This window comes from Panthera leo, chromosome C2 (genome assembly GCF_018350215.1).
Source record: "Panthera leo isolate Ple1 chromosome C2, P.leo_Ple1_pat1.1, whole genome shotgun sequence".
Classification (NCBI taxonomy): domain Eukaryota; kingdom Metazoa; phylum Chordata; class Mammalia; order Carnivora; family Felidae; genus Panthera; species Panthera leo.
Genome location: NC_056687.1, coordinates 15758965 through 15776710, shown reverse-complemented (window position 1 = coordinate 15776710; position 17746 = coordinate 15758965). Strand labels below are relative to the sequence as shown.

Below are 17746 nucleotides of genomic sequence, written 5' to 3'. Positions count from 1 at the left end.
CAGTGGGAGGGGGAGGTAATTGATTCCAAAGTCCAGTCAAGATGCTGCCTGGAACAGTGGTTCTCAAATGCCGCTTTGCAGACCTGGTCTGGCTTTGATGAAGTTTTCACTTGTCTGATGTGAAACAAAAGAAATAAGGGCATGGAATCCCCCTGGAGTTTTGCCAGCCAATGAGGTGAGGACGGCCTTTGGGGAAATGGTGGCTGGGAGAGACTTTTTGAGCTCTTTCAAGTCACCGTTCCCGACTCTGACCCGACCTCCAAAGCTGCCTCCACATGCCGCGACAACGAGCAGTTGAAAATCCCTCATAGGTTGGTGGCGGTGGGGGTCTCCTGTATTTACATCTTTTACAAAGCACAGAGCTGAGAACCACGGGAGAAACTTAATCATCAAATACTATAAAGTCAACAATACGGTATCTGTAATCACTTTGAGTTTGTTATTCTGATATCCGATGCAGGTTCTTTGAGATACAGTTGGATTTACTGGTTGGTATCTGTCCCTTGAGGCCACAAAGGCCAGAAGGGAAGTCAGTGTTTATTGAGTACGTAGATGCTTCTGCTTGTATCATCTCATCAATTTAGACTGGCAACAACTCTGTGGGGAGATGCTATTCGACCCATTTTATAGATGTGGACCATTGATTGGCAAAGGGAGGCTAAGTAACTTGCCTCAAATCAAGCAGTTAATAAACCGTAGGAAGGGATTCAAAGACAGGCCCTTGGGGCTGTTTTTCCTTTATTACCCATTTGGAGGCAGGGTCCATATAATGAGAGACAAGCATGATTATTTCTGAAAGCAAAGAACTTCCTCAGTAGTCATAGGCAATGATAGAGAAAGGTTAGTTCTGATTTGCTTTTATAGAGTGGGAAAGAAGAAAAGTTGAGTTAAGTTTTATTTGGTGGTGTGAATATACTTCCAACATATTCTTTTTGAAGCAAATGTTTCTTATAAGCTAAATAAGTAAAAATATTCTTATAAAAGAATAAATTGATAAGAGCTACAATAATAGTGACTAGATGAATGTTTCTAAGAAACATAAAACCTGTCTTTAAGCTGAATCAGATCTCTCTGTGTGGGGAAATATCATTCAGGCTATTTGATGTGTGATCTTGTTTGCTTCATTATTACAGGTACTGGTTGAGGCGACGTGGCGATTACTATTAATTATAAAGCATTGGCAATCTGCTAGATATCATACCAAATCACTGCCTGCATCCATATCCATATCTGTACTTTTAATTTTATGGGTCCTGAAAAATCTAATGTGTATTAAATTTTCACATATCTAATTTTTTTTTTAATGTGTATTCATTTTTGAGACAGAGAGAGACAGAGCATGAATAGGGGAAGTTTCAAAGAGAGAGGGAGACACAGAATCTGAAACAGGCTCCAGGCTCTGAGCTGTCAGCACAGAGCCCAACGTGGGGCTCGAACTCACGGACCATGAGATCATGACCTGAGCCGAAGTCGGACGCTTAACCGACTGAGCCACCCAGGCTCCCCTCACATCTCTAATGTTTAACAAGCAGGAAGCAGAGTTTCTAAAAAGCTTTTGAGATGTCTCAAAATATTGTGGTTCTCTAACAAGAACCAAGGTATACAGGCTTTTTTAAAAAAAGTTTTTTGATACATTAGTAATGCGAGTTGGCAGCCTTATATCACTTATTTCTAAAAATAAAATATGAATCTCGATTTAGATTTAAAATGAAAGTACTTAAAGAACTTTCATGCCTAATTTTTTTTTACTGATATTTCATATAGAAAGTGTTTGCTTTGATGGGGAAGTAAAAGAGAAACATTTCTTAAATTCTGAGTTAAATGAAGAAGGAAAACCCATGAGACATGAGGTTGTGGCTGCACCAGGGAAATCTCTCTTAACTGGCGTGGGGATAACTAAGTAATCAGAAGCAATGATTCTCACTCTGCCTACTGTCTGTATTATTCAGATGAGGAACAATACCTTCAATGCCCACCATCATACACATATGCACATATTCACATACAGGTGCCTTGTCCCCCATTACCCCTTTGGTTGGGTTTATGGTGAAAGGAACGGAGAAAGTGAACCCAGTTTTATTAAGCATTTATTATCATTACTGATTATTTCCTAGGTGTCGGGCTTCAGGCTAAATGAATTGACACGTGCATTCCTTTACTAATAACAAGTTTTTGAGGCAGGGAATATCATGCCCATTTTGCAGAGAAGAAACTACGTCTCAAAGAGATTATGTGGATTGTTCATGTCAAAAGGTGGCTGACTTGAGCCCTACAGAGGCTTGTATTGACCCTCTTTGCCTTTAGTGGTTAGGAGCCTTCCCAGGCAAATGGTTCCAGGAAAATTTTTGCATGAGTCTTGGCACATGTACCCATTGCCCAAACTCATTTGCCTCTTAAGTGTGCATTTGTTCCTGAAGGATGATCTCTAGGACACTCACGGGCAAGATAGCTACACAATTTGCAGAGACATAGTGCAAAAAGTGTAGGGCTACTTATTAAAAAATGATTAAGAATTTCAAGTATTATGGATAGAACATTAAACCAGGAGCAGGGTCCACCAGAGGGAAGGGCTCTGTGTGTCTGCACAGACACATGCCCACGGAGCCAGCTCTGACTGCAGAGAATGCAGTCAGATGGAATGGATTCTGGACAAGGCTGACTCTTGGGTTTCTGGTTGGGGAGCAGAGTGGGGCTTGGAAGTGTCCTCTGAGGGTGGCTTATCTCTGTCCTGAGAGCTCCTCTGTGTGGAAATCTAGATTCTTCCTACCAAAGATCTGCCTCCAATTATGCCCAGGATGGAGAGCACAGTCGGGGGCGGGGGGGGGGGGGAGGTAACTGATTCCAAAGAGCAGTCAAGATTTTGCCTGGAACAGTGGCTCTCAAATGCTGCTTTGTAAACCTGGTCTGGTTTGACGAAGTTTTCACTTCTCTGATGTAAAACAAAAGAAATAAGGACATGGCATGAAGTGTTTTGGTGTGTGTTTGCTTTTGTCTCTAAAGCTAAATTTATCCAATATAATGGACACTCTTCTACGATCATTTTTGTCTTCAGATTTGGGGACTAACATGTTCTCTCTGTCATAAAGAGAAGCTAATGATAGGTAGTTATTTTGACTCATCTTCACTCACTGAATAAAAAGGTGGACACTCTAAGGCGCGATTCCAAATGTTTTGAGGAACATTTCACTGTCGCATGAAGTACAAAAGTCTGGGAGCCCATGGACCAGAAAGTGAAGAAAAGCAGAGTAGTATAGAGAAGAGCCCCAGGCTGTGAGTCACCCCTTAATCTTAGGAGAGTCCTTTCTTTTGTTGGGGCCCTTATCCTTTGCTCTACATCGAGTCCTGGAGCACATGATAGCTTAGCCCCATTCTCCAAAAACTCTGACCCCATGGCCTCTCATTGCTAAATAACAGTGAGGATTTGGCCTTACAGTCCCACTTGGTCCCATGTATCTTATTCATGGAGAAACACAGAGCGGACAACTTAAGGAAATCTGAAACAGAATAACCTCAAAGGCAACTCAACAGCTGTTTGATAGATGCTGAGGCGAGCCCATAATAAAATGTACTATGGCATGTCATAATGGTTGGAATACCAGTAAGAAAGTTCTATCTTAAGTTCCATTGACTTAGTCTCATTGTGTTTGCAAAACAGGCAGTGAACATCTGCTTATCAAAAAAAAAAAATCCCTTTAGATTCCTTCCCTTATATTTTATTCTTTCAAAATTCCTTAGGATACATTTTACTTCGTCCATTAAGCCCACTGTGGCATTTTGAAAATGAGTTATTTTTTTAAATAATAACACGTTAAAGATTATGATAAAATGATTTGCCAATTTAGCATACAGCCTCAGTTGCTGCCCCACCCATAACAAGCATTCAATCACTATTTGGTAAACAAATATATTTTAATGAAAGTATACTTGCATTTTGATTTTGTCACATTATAAGCATGGCTAGTAAACTGCTTTCCTTTAAAAAAAAAAAAAAAACAAAAACACAAGCCAAACTTGCCAGAGAGAGGGTCTCTTGCATACCTACTTCACCGTCTACTTTGTTCTTCTGGAATCGTCAAAACAAACTTAACTGCTCTCAGGAACTCCGATCCAATATCACTGTCAAAATGTTTTACAACGATTTGGCCAAATGTTTGTGGAACAGCTGTGCTACTAGTCTGCCTGAGTCATTTTCCTTCTTTCCTTTTGGCCCAATCCTGTGATTCATCATTCTGCTTTTAGAATATTTGCCTATTTTTAAAACCAGTCAAAGAAGGCAGCCACTGTTTGAAAGTAAACACACCACACATCAACTCAGGGCAGCTATGCAAGCAGCTTCACAAGCCCTGAAATTTCTGGCTGCAAGGGTGCTAGCTAAACCAGATGGCATCAGGCAGTGGAATACAGGACCGACTTTCAGACTTGGTTGTCTCCTTACATCTGTCTTTGGTTTTCTTATTTCCGTTGCCATTTCCTGCTTGAATTAATCCAACTTGAACCCGTTGTTTAACAAAAGTGTTATTTTTATTCAGCTCGTCGTTACGACGTCCATTACATGTTTCTATGCCAATTAATTAGACTTTGTTTTCAAACTCAAGAAATCCAGTCTGAAACGTTATCTGCAAAATTATCAGCATGGTTACATAGAAGCGCCATGGTTTAACTATAGATAATGACATAGATTTCTATAATACACTTTATTAATTCTGGGTCAGACCAGTATTTGCTATTTACTTGACCATAGTAAAGCAATTGAATAGCTTTCTTCTTTTTTATGATTGAGCAGGAAGGAGTGTGACTTCACATGGAGGAAGGTGGATTAAATCCCAAGAAGCCTTGAGCTCCATTCCTGGCTGTCTTTTGGAATTCTAGAAGGCACTGTCTATTCTGGCACTTTATAGAAGTGGTTTCTCCTTCTAATGAGTGCCTGTTCATCTATGATTATTCGATGCCAAAGTATAATATGTTCCCATTGACCTGTGCCAAATTGCTCTGGCCTTGAACTCAATGCACTGACATAATCAAGATGTCTGGGTCTGGGTTATTGATATTTTATTGAAGTAAATTTAAGTGAACCTTAGACCGAAATCAGTTTTAGAAACTATAGGTTTTATAATGAAGGCTACCTGTAAAGGATCCATAGCAACAAGTGAATATTTCTGTCTTTTGTCCGATGCTCTTCAGATGAAGGGGTGTATTTAAAAAGCCACAGTATTTGTCAGAAGTCATTCTGAGTAGGAAGAGAGTACTCAAAAGGGCCTGAGGATTGGGGTGTCCTCTTGATTCAATCCTCTAGGCTGCAGCAAGGGTCTTGGGAGCATTTCTCCATTTCTACTTCCTCTGGGAAGCTGAATAGTGTTAAATGGGAGTATTATTATACTACGCTTGACTAAAATATACCAGAGGCTGTTAACTGCTGTGACCCTTGAGGTGTTTGGCAGAGGCAAATACTATCCTTGTTTGAATTATCTTTCTGGTAATTCTCTTTGATGCCTTCAAAGAACTGTAATGCCTGGAAGTCAGGAGCTTCATTTTGCTCTGGACTATGTTATCAGAGAGTAGGGAGAGAAGACTTGTTTCTGCATTGGGTATGGCCCATATCACTTGCTCTTGTTCAAACAGAACATCACATTTTGGGACGCCTGGGTGGCTCAGTCGGTTAAGCGTCTGACTCTTGATATCAGCTCAGGTCATGATCTCACAGTTCATGAGTTCAAGCCCCGTGTCGGGCTCTGTGCTGATAGCTCAGAGCCTTCTTGGGATTCTCTCTCTCCCTCCCTCTCTGCCCTTCCCCCCCCCCAAAAGAAACATTGGGAAAAAAAAACCAAAATAACAAATAGAACGTCACATTTTTATAAACAAATTTGGTTATGGTAGTGAGATTATAAAAGCCATGATATTTCCTTTCTTTGTTATAATTTAAAACAGATTTGGCTTTTAAACTATTCTTTTTAATGTTTATTTTTGAGAGAGAGAGAGAGAGGCAGAGCACAAGAGGGGGAGGGGCAGAGAGAGAGAGAGAGAGAGGGAGACACAGAATCCGAAGCAGGCTCCAGGCTCTGAGCTGTCAGCACAGAGCCCGATGCGGGGCTCCAACTTACAAACTGTGAAATCATGATCTGAGCTGAAGTCGGACACTTAACTGACTGAGCCACCCAGGTGCCCTGGTTTTTAAACTATTCTTTAAACTATGTTTCATTTTATTCTCATAGTCAGCTGCCCTGGGATAGGTGTTGTCAACATGGAGGGGATGGGAAATGAATGGCCCCACAGAGCCAGAGTCTGCCTGGAGACATGAGGTCCTGCTGACAAGGGACTGTCCTCAGGTGGCACGGCAGGGTCAGCAGATTTGGGGCTGATTTGATTATTTTAGGCCAAACTCCTCTCAGGTTTCCTCTGATGCTTCTGAGACCATCTTTTGATCCGGCAACATCTGCCTATTGTCAGACAGTCAGTTTAAGGCAGCTGAGGACAGAGCGGCCATGGCTCTCTTCGCTCACGCTCTCCCACATCCAGGCAGTGATCTGGGCCTCAGATGGGGACCACCACCTGGTGTGTTGAGAAGAAACGCTCTGACTGGGTTGCCGCCTGTTATCAACTGTAACCCAGAACGAGGCTCTGGTTAACTGCCTGGTGGTGATGGCTTGTGGTAAAGGCATCAAAGCTTGCCACCTCACAGAAGAACTTCTATTTTTCACTAACACGGTCTTCTGTCCCATTGAGGTTGTCTTGGTCGCCTCATTAGCACCTTGTTAAAGCACTTTCCGGCATACCATGTAATCTGGCTTTGGCCAACATGAGAATACTGAAGGACAAACAATACTTCTTAATTGTAGAGCTACCAGACTGAACATTTGAGGATCCTGATATTTGTTTGCAAAATGTTGGTCAGGCCAACTATGCTCTCTGTGCTTCTGTTTGTACCAAAGGTGAGCAAAATTGTCTTCTGTCCTCTATCTGTCCTCACCGGAAGTGATGAAAATATACATCACACGAGTCTAAAGACGGTAAGAGCAGAACATCGCCCGTGAGAGAAAGAGCTCTGTAGTGAAGAATCATTTTATTTTCATGTTTTAGATGATACACCTCCTGAAGACTCCATTCCTCTGGTCTTTCCAGAATTAGACCAGCAGCTACAGGTAAGGATATTTCCAGAGTCTTTCTTTTTTCCTCCTTAGTTTCACAAATTATAGTGAATGGACAAATCGCGTAATTGAGAAAAGACTGACTTGGAGACAGAGCAGGGAGCTTTCAAGTCACGAAGGCTTGCATTTCTAGAGCTCCAAAGTCTAAGTGAAATATCAGTGAAAGCAAGCTTCTAAAGAGCTTAAGGAGTTCTGGAGCCTGGGAACAGGGCTTGTACCTACTCTCCTTTGCTCAGGATGTCCCTGTGCCGTTGCAGTGATGACCCATTTCGAATTGGTGATTTAGTGGTAAACTGTGCAGATGTTACTTGTTATGGGGCAGGGGAGTGGGGAAGACTTCAGAATAATCTTCCTTTGTCTCCTCCACCCCAACCCTTCTCCACTCTTCTGACAACCTTTTTTAAAAATTTTTTCTTTAACATTTATTCATTCTTGTGACACAGAGAGAGACAGAGTGCAAGCAGGGGAGGGACAGAGAGAGAGGGAGACACAGAACCTGAAGCAGGCTCCAGGTTCTGAGCTGTCAGCACAGAGTCTGATGCAGGGCTCGAACTCAGGAACTGTGAGATCATGACCTGAGCCGAAGTCAGACGCTTAACGGACTGAGCCACCCAGGTGCCCCTGACAACTTTTAATAAAATATAATTGTTTTAAGTTAAACATTCTGAAAACTGTCTGGTTTGATCCATGGGAAAAATATTTCGTGTGCATGGTTTATGGATGATCTATCAAAGGGATCCCATTTTAATACACCAGAATTATTTGAAGGGAGTTAATTTGTAACACTTCAATTTTCTTTAGATGACATATGGTGATGCCAAGCAAAGATGGCTGTCTGCCTGAAATATTTGGATACTGGCCTTGGGTCAAATGTTCTCTTGAGTGCCTCACTTTGCAGTTACATCTAGACAAACCTAACAGGGGTCTTGAATCCTGCACGTAGACATTTGCCTCATCTCTTACTTGTTTTTCTCTACGTATTGATTTTGAACGCCTTTAGGAGGGGTCTGCCACCCCCATTTCCCCCCAGGTGTGATGTTCCCCCTTCTCTTAACACCCAGCAGCTTTTCCCATTCGCGGGTGTGACTGGCATCCTGAAGTCATTTGCGTTTGGGAGCCCTGGTCCTGCACAGCCCTCGACAGAGGTGGGAAGAGCCCTCATGCAAACCCAACCGAAAGTCTTTTCCGTTGGCTCTGGTTCTTATCTCAGTCCCAGGGCCCTGAGTTAAAAACCCGGAAGTAGCCACGTCAGAAAGGAAGAGCTGGTCCTCCAGTACTGGAGTGCTCTCTGAAAAAGCAAGCCAGCACGACTCAGGTGTGACTAGGTGTGAGGAGTCCTCATTCTTACCTCTGCCACAGTCCTGGGCATTGCCACGGTGCTCCGGCAGAGAGCCCACTCCACAGAACACTATCAGTTATACAGAGATTCCTGAAGATTGTCTCTACTGTCTCTAAAATTGCCTCGCAGGTATCAGCCATCTTGTCTCCTCCTTCTGCGCGCCCCCCCCCACCCCCCCCCCACCCCCCGCCCCATGCAGGGTCTTTAACCCAGCTCTCCTGGTTCCTGATATCTAACCATATCCCCCAACATCACTTCTTTTCACCCGGGCGAACAACCCAGCTCTCTGTTTCTGTCTGGCATTTTCCACCACACACATCCCTTGCTTCCATTCTGTCCTCACAGGAGGGCTGTGTTTGTGCTGCTGGTGGGATGGTTGGGATTGTAAGATAATAACTAGATTTTTTTCCCCCCCAAGTCCTAGTTGTTTTTTTTTCTACTTTATTTTACTGTCACCTCACAACTATTTTATTATCATGGGAGTTAGATAAAAATGAATAAACATGTTTTGGAAATAAAATGGTAAAAGCATATTCAGGTTCTGGTTCCTCCATCAAACTACGGATCATTAATTCTCCTTTTTTGTATTGACAAAAATTTTTTTTTTCTCCCTTTGGGAACATTAATGATCTTGCCTGGCTCACGGATCATTCTTCACAGGATTCATAGCACCCTTGGCAATTCTCCAGACAGTTTTTCTGTTAAAGCCTTGCAACATCCATTTGGATTTTATGGTTTTAATTCCATTTGACATGTATTAGAAATTAAGTCTATTTAATTATCTTAGTCCAATGAAACTATTTCATGTTCATTGATGAAGTTAATCAGGTGAGAGGCTGCTTTCTGGCTCCTGGGTTTTGATTCCCCCCCCCCCCCATCCCAACCCTTAAAATAAAGTATTATTTAAGCCTTCATGAATGGAGGGAACATTCTTAGCTTTATACCTAAAATCATTTAAGTAAGTGCTTGTTTGTTGGGTAAAGGGTATGACTGAGTTTGTTATAAACATTTGCCAGTTTTCAAGCCATTTGGTTAGGGTCACCTCTGTCTGGGGCTGTTGCCTGCTACCTTTATTCTGTCTCCAGTGCATGAATGACGAAAATACAAGACAGTGAGACTGGAGAGGGGAAAGCTCACACAGGAAATCACTCTTAAAGCAGATTCTTCTCTCCATGCTTAGCCTAGGCATATAAATTTAAGCCATTCCGCAGCAGGAAGTCTCTGTGTTGAAAGCAATGAAAATGCTTTATGTACAAAAGGCACAATCCATTCTGCAGAGCAGGCCGACTTCACGGTCAGTGTCATGTGCTTTCATCACATGGTAATGGCTCTTGGAATTTTACCGACCATCATAGTCCTCTACGGTAGAATAAAAGTTAGGTTACAAAGGCATATGAAGTGCCTTGTGGTTGTCACTATTTGCTTGAGGATAAACTGACTCTTGATTATCTCTCCAGGAGCCTTCAAAACTTGCCAAATGAAAACTAAATGATGCCAGGTGATTATTGCCGGCCCTGCTCTCTGCAGAGCCTCAGATTTAAATCCCGCCATGCATGTCGAGCATCGCTAGGCCAGTGATGCTTCCCCGCAAATAATCTCATCTGAGCCTTGCCAGGATTGTGTGAGCTATTATGTCTCCACTTTAGAGATGAGAAACCTGAGGTCAAATTTTGGTCTAAATGAATTTTCTATTTCTGACTAGATCTCAGATTCTGAGTCTAGGTAGCCTTCTTTCCCTTGCACATTTTGTGAAACCTACGGACTGTTTAAATTACTTTGATAGGTAGAGGTTTTTTGTTCTGGTTTGCAAGGTTGCCATAGTGTGGTTATAGAACCTTGCAAAACCTGTTCGGACTTTCTGATATCCATTACACATTCTTGTGTTGTTTATAAAATGGAGCTATAAAGTATCTATTTGGTAGATACTCTATCACCAGTTTGACCCCCTAGATTTTTCTGTTGCTTTGCCAAGAATGTGGACATGTTTGAGCATGTAATTCGTGTGGCTTCTATTTTCACAGAAGCCAAAAAAAGCCCTGTGCAAGAATAGCAGTGACAAACATTTCTCTTGATGTCTCTATTAATGCAAAATGTTGGGCAAGAGACTTTGGGGTAAGGTAGGTGTTAAAATGAACATCTCTTTATAATGTTCATTTGTGGGCCTTCAGCCTCAGCCCGGGGGCAATGGGTAGGTTGATTCTATTTTATGCGGATTCCTTTCCTGGAACTTGGTTTCTAAATTCTCTATGCCTAGTAGAGGCAGTATTTGGGCACAGCTGATGTAGCACAGCCAGTGAAAAGAAAAGAGGCTCAATTCTATGTCCACTTCTAAGAATGAATGAAAAATCACTACTTTTCTTTAGGCCTCGGTTTCCTTCTATTTGGAAAGGAAATAATGCCTGACCTCCTTCTTTATCCTGAAGGATGGTGTGAGTCAGCACCATATTTGTCTTAAAATTTAACCACGTTCTTATGCTTCGGAGATCGTCGTTTGACCTATAGATGATCCAAAGCTAAGCTGCAATATGGTCTTAAGTGCACTGGAATGACAATATGCTTTTATAATCAGGCAGGGAACATGTTAACCAGTACGTTGTAACAACTTCCTAATGGGACTCACGATGGCTGGAGCACGGGTATTGGCATTGGGTTGGCCTGAATTTGGATCTCAGCTCTACACCTACCAGTTTTGTGATTGATATTATTTACTCTCTCTAAACGTCACTTTTCTGAACTGCAAGGTGGAGACAGTGGTATCGATCTTACATTGTTATTGTGGGAATTAAATGCGAGAATGAGTAGATATAACACAGTGCTTGGCAAAATGATTGCTCACTTAGTGTTAATCTTCTTCTCTGGTGAAATTGTTTTTTGAATGATGTATTTAAGAATTAGCAATTTATCTTTATATGTACAACATGATAAGAGAAGCATCTCTTTGGATTTTTGAGTTAGGGATAGAGGTTCTGATGCTCTCTCTTTTCCATTAAGCTAAGGTACTTGGAAAACAATATGACTTTTTTTTTTTAAGTCAAATTGAGCAATAGCTTCAATCCTCCTAAAGTCCTCCCATCTAATCTGAGAAGACAGTGACAGGTGTCTCTGTGGTACACACTGAACTTGCTTTTTCTCAGACAGAGTCTGGTAAGTCCAGAAACTGATGTCACCTCCACAAATAAACAATTTCCTAGCTTCAGTTGTGTGCCGTAATATCTTGTTATCCGAGTAGTCTCTTCAGAAATTTCCTTTGGGTCTTGCATCAGTATATTGCTTGATATCTTGGGAAAGACAGTGAGAGAAAACGGAGAAGTCTTAGCATTCCAGGATTCTGCTACACCAGTCTTGAACATCCATCTGGAAATGCAATTAAGAAATAATCCCATAGAAAACACTGAAAATGTCTGCATTTTCTCATACACATGTTGGAAAGCATGGTATGGTTGTCTGTTGGCTGCTGTGACCACACAGAAAATATACACACATACCTTGGAGCTTTACAATGGTAGGTGTACTTTTTTTTTCTTTTTTGTGAAGCCCAGTAGTCCTCTAACAAGATGCCTTGTTAGAAAAGTCTGAGACACTCTTGAGTTACTTCTCTCTTGAATATTGCTTACATTAATAAACATGACTTAAATAGCCTTCATTTCAATGTTATATAAGATATGCAGTAAAATTGCTAGTGTTGACTCTGACTATAATGTAGATATTATAGAAATGTCAATCCTTAAAATATTTTAGGGGTGCTTGGGTGGCTCAGTCGGTTAAGTGTCCGACTTTGGCTCAGTCTGTGAGTTCTAGCCCGTGTCAGGCTCTGTGCTGACGGCTCAGAGCCTGGAGCCTGCTTGGGATTCTGTGTCTCCCTCTCTCTCTGCTCCTTTCCTCCTTGCACACACTCGCTCTGTCCCTCAAAAATAAATTAAGAAAAAAATTTTAAAAATATTTTAAATTCTAATATAATAGAGTTTTCCAATATTGCAATTAGTCCTATGTTTTTCCATTTGGTTTTTAACAAATTATATGTTAATTTTGGGACATTAAAATGCAACGTAAATTTGAACCAGATACCTCCCCCCTGCCCCTCCCCCAATAAAGATAACACTGAGATTCAAGGAATAAATAAAAAATCTGCTCAGCAACTGTAGAATATTTAGCTTCCTAAATATATCCTCTGTGTGGGAAGCTGGGAGAGGAAAATTAAATTCTTACATCTCTTGAAGTGGATGGGGCCAGTAGTATTTGAAGAAGCCAAGTAGAAAACGGAAGCACTTAAGTTGGCTTTGCCCCCTTGCGGAGAGATGCTTGGCTGGGTCCTGTCCCACGGGGTGCTTTCCAGAAGACGGAGTCCATTTCAGGAGGAGATCTAAACCTGGGCAGAGAGCAGAGATAGGATGGTGTGGCTCAAGCCGGCATTCTTGGAACAGGAGCCTGTGGTTTCTCTCTTACTTCATCTTGTTAAATCTGTCCTGATGATTGGGGTGGAGACCAGGGAGAGTAGTGGCTCAGTCACACTGCCGTGTAATTTAAAGCCCTTACAAGCTTCATCCTCAGGCAGCAGATGGGGCTGAGCTGGAGGAAAGGAGGTGAGAAGGAAGTCCCGCTCCCGGGCTCTGACCTCATCCAAACCTCCATCTGGGTCTTGGAAAAATGTGTTTCAAAGTTGGCTTGAGTCGCTGTTGGGACTATCTTAATTTAACCTTCTTAGAACTGGCTGCATTGTGAGAAAACTAGTACCACGGCATTGAGTGAGTCTGAAGAGTTGTTTCTGTGATCCCACAGAATTCGTTCTCTGGTCCAGGAAGAATACCTTGACCTTTTCACTTTCAAATCAAGTATCTTTGGATTCCTTGTCTTTGGAATGCAATATTTCATTCTTCAGGCAAGAGGGTAGGACAAATGTATCCAGAATGTAGCATAATTATGGAGAAAATAAGGAAAATTTTTTCTCTGGATGTGAAAAGAAATTCACTGTCAACACGAAGCGTTTATTTATTGCTCGCCTGTTCCCAGCACAGAGCGAGGACTACAAAAACCTCTTGGAGGAGAACAGTCAAAATTAAGCAATGAAAATATGTGTTAATTTTTATTCCAAGAAGCAGATAGGTTTTTTCTCACCTGGTTACCACCAGTATTCTTTTACAATATTGTTTGGTTTTCAATGTGAACATGTGTTAAACCCTATCTTAAACCCAGGTATGGCTGATTAAGTCATGAATGTCAATGTTTTAAATGTCACATGATAAAAACCTTAGGATAGCTCCATTTTTACACTGGAAACCAGATTATTGTGCTTGAATTTTAGAAATGTTTCCTCAGACACTTTCATTTTCTTCAATGGATACTGTTGGTCATAGATTATCTCTTATTTTGAGGGGTTATAAGAAGGTAAGAGAGAGTCACTCTCAGTGAAGACCTTATCATGCTACACACACACACACACACACACACACACACAGAGAGAGAGAGAGAGAGAGAGAGACGTTATATCATAAGGCAATGACAGTGTTCTGTGTTGTACAGAACAACATCTCATTACCTATAGTTTTACTTTTTTTTGGGGGGGGTATAAACCTAAATATCTTAAAATTCTTCATTCACCAGAATTCCTGCTGGAATGAGAACCATACGTATTTCAAAATTCTTTGCTTAGTTTCTTTGCCTGGGATAACTGTCAAATGCCTTTTAAAGACAATAGGTCCTGCTGCCTGGTTTTTTTTGGGGTGGGGGGAGGCGTTGATTTGTCTAGTGATGTTTAGGGTTTGTGGTGAATGGTTCTGGATGTAAAGGGGTGAGAAATTTTAAGTTCACTGGAGAGAAATTTGGGAAAGAAAGAGTGTTTGGGTGCAAATGAAGTGAACTTCAGATAGTGAGTCTTCATAGGAGTTCTTAGAAGATGAGGGAGGAACAGTGGAAAGATCTAATGACAATTTTTTTTTTTTGCATTAAGCTTTTAAAAAATTTTGGTAAAAACACACAACATAAATTTTTCCATCTTGATAATTTGGAAGTGTACAGTTCAATAACATTAAGTATATTCGCATTGTTGTGCAACTGATCTCCAGAACTTTTTCCTCTTGCAAAACTGAAACTCTATACCCATTAAACAATGCCTCATTTCCCCCTCCCCCCAGCCCCTGGCGACTAATGGAATGATTTTACGATGTTGTAGTGGGTTATGCAATATAACTTCCCTCCTTGCTTTAAAAAAACAAAACTATATTGCTCCTTAATGCGTTCATGCAGATTGTGAGGGCTTGAAGTGGAGCCCAGTTATATGCCGGTTGGATGAAGACAGAGCTCGCAGGAGCTAGAGGCTGGAGTAGCACCTGGCGTCCTTTTACACCCTGAGATGCTGAACACTAAGTATTTTTGGCTTGTCCTTTTTTAATTGTGAGAAACCTTGAAAATAGCGTTATGTGTAAGTAGGCTGATCACCCTGCTAAGAGCACGTGAGGGTACTGAATATATCTGGAAATACTCCCTATCCTCTTATACCCTTAGCAGCATGATCTTGCTACCTCTACATAATATTTTCAAATTTCCCACAATTAAGAAGTGCCAGTAAAAAAAAAAGAGCAGAGGAAGAAACTTCCCACTTAATAAAAAAGCATTGCAGGGGAGCAAGCTAAGGGGGAAAGAGACCCCTCTGTTCTTAAGAAAATTGTGAATGTAACTTTCAGTTTCGCTTTTTGATGACGGCATCAGGGGATATTTCTCCCTCTACATGGCTACTCTCATTTATTTCCTCTTAAGACATAAAGCCTTTGCACAGAGTCCTAGAATCTTTTGGCTGTCACATAGGTTAACTATGCTGAATTTGTGGCTCAGGGACCTCGAAGTGGTGGCAAGTTTTGGCATGGACTGAATATAGCTTACGTGATGTTCGTAAGGACAGGAAATGGGATGCGTAGAGTCTTAGGGCCTTTCAGGAAGGACACAGGGCACAGATGATTTAATAGCGACTTGGCTAAGGTGTCCGGAGTAAATTGTTTTCATTCTCCTTACTGTTATACTTGGTAATTTGCCAGGGTAACAGGTGAAAATTGATGAGGGGGTGGTGATGTCTAGGATATAGGCCCAGAGGAGCCAGGAGTTCTGAATTCCTTTGGCAAGAGCTTTGCCTCACGGGGTGCATTATACGGTAATACTACAGGGCATTACTTTTCAATTTATTATCATAAATAAAGAGGTAATGGTTCCAACAGACTGAGTTTATGCTACGAATGTGTTTATGGGGCAGTAGGGAGAAATGCTATATAATGTAGTTATTATTACATTTTCCATGAATTTGGACATAGGAGATGATCCACGTGAAGGTAAATTTCATGCAAATCTATTTTGAATTTTATTTCCTTTAGAAAATCTCTACTCAGAGGCCTCAGAATAAATAGGGATCATCTTATTTATCTGTCAAACTTTATAGGATTTTATAGAACTTTATAGAATTTTTATTACATCCTGGATGGGGTTGCTAAATAGAACACCCAAAGAAATCTTTGTCTTTAGTATAACGAGAGGAGCAAGAAGGAAGAAATGCATTACTTCCCAATTTCCTAGTGTAAAATTAGTGAAAATATGACCTAGTCAGGCACATACTTACATATATACACTGTTGTGAGAAAGGGATTAGACTGAAGAGCCCATTTAACAGTAAAGTTGTATTTCTCAGATTTTATATACCATTTTCTATAAATAATTGAAAAGGGTGATTAAAAAACTCTTTAAAAGTCTATTAGCTACTGTTCCTTAAAGTAATGTTTTTAATAATGTATTGCTAACTAGAAATTAGAATTATAAACCCAGGGAAAGTCAGTTCTTTAAAAAATAATTTCTAGAAAGAAGTAGGATTTTCAACACGTGATGGGTCTACGGGCTTGCCCTGTTTGTCTTTGTTTTCCTTGTAGATGGGAGAAAAACAAAGACATAAATCCCTGCTGTCTTTGACCTCACATGTTATAAGCATTATTTTACTTGGAGTTTGGTCTTTCATGGGATTTGTTAATCCTTGTAAGCTTTATTTCCAGCCCAGCATCATTTCTTCAGTTTGGATGCATCTCTCAAAAGAGAGCCTTTCTTGTAGGGTTACTCCACACTACAGGATGAGATTATGCCTCTGGGCTGCAGGAACAGAAAGTAAGGGGTAATTAAAGCAGACAACTGAACTATTTCCCCACCACTGCCCTTCTCGAAAGCAGAGTTTGAGATTTCCAGGGAGAAGTGCAGAATTATTAGAAGATCTAATTTTACTCCAATGCATGGCAAATAATAGATATGTCATGAGCCTTCCGGTTCTGGCTCAGGCCTGAGAATGCCCCACAATGACACTGGAAGATGAATGTGGAGAATATCAGCCTACCTCCCTATTTTCAGTCAAGCAGAATCAGCCAGACCCTGTCCAATGTTGACTGCCAATACTATTGTCCTGCAAAAAATCTCTCTCTAAAGAACATCAGTAGAGCAAAATCATTTATAATGTATTCCGATACAAAGAAATGGACTGATTTCTTCTTGTTGTTGTTTGTGAAGCCTCTGCCGCCTTGTCATGACTCCGTGGAATCCATGCAGGTGTTCAAACAGCACTGTCAAATAGCAGAAGAATACAATGAGGTCAAAAAGGAAATCGCTCTGCTTGAGGAAAGGAAGTAAGTACTGTTCCCCTGAACCCTCTTACCTCTGAGTGATGTCTCCTGGTCATGGACTGGGGGAGGTGGGCATGGAATGGGCTGAACTTGAGGGTGAGAGGGAGGGGTGTGGGCAAGTGACATTCTGTGGTTCAGAGGTTACTGGGCAACTTCCATGTTTTTATCATGTTTGACTATAGAAAGAATGCAAATGAAACTGCTGAGGATTAAAAGCTTTACTCTACGGAGTACTGAGACAAATAACAGGAGTACTTCCTACCCAAACCCAATTTTTTGATAATCATTTTTAGATCAGGAAGGTAAAAATGCCCAAACAGCACCCAGATGCACACTATGTGCCCTGTGGATGTGCCCAAAGCCCCCAGAGCACTTTGGCTTCGAGTGAGTTATAATGAATGGTTACATGGTGGCGTTCCCACGTCAAGTAAAGAAGCCACTGTGACAGATCTTTGGAATAATGTAAATGTATTAACATTTTACAGTCCAGTAGCCTGAGGAAGTTTTTTTATTTTGATAGCTCCATTACCATTCCAGTTCTACTGTAGGGAACTTTGGGTATCTATTAATTAAATTAATTAAAGCATTCTAATTTTAGTCACACTAAGCTTTTCCTTTCAGAATTATCA

At 41.1% G+C, this 17746-nt stretch overlaps 1 protein-coding gene across 1 annotated transcript in view; it reads left to right on the top strand.

The window, feature by feature from the left end:
* MAP3K7CL (MAP3K7 C-terminal like) overlaps positions 1–17746 on the top strand; it is a 38194-nt gene that overhangs the window by 8441 nt on the left and 12007 nt on the right. The window contains exons 4-5 of the mRNA XM_042955323.1: positions 7075–7136; positions 17005–17120. Of these exons, the coding sequence (XP_042811257.1) occupies positions 7075–7136; positions 17005–17120 (178 nt within the window). The remainder of the gene's footprint in view (positions 1–7074; positions 7137–17004; positions 17121–17746) is intronic.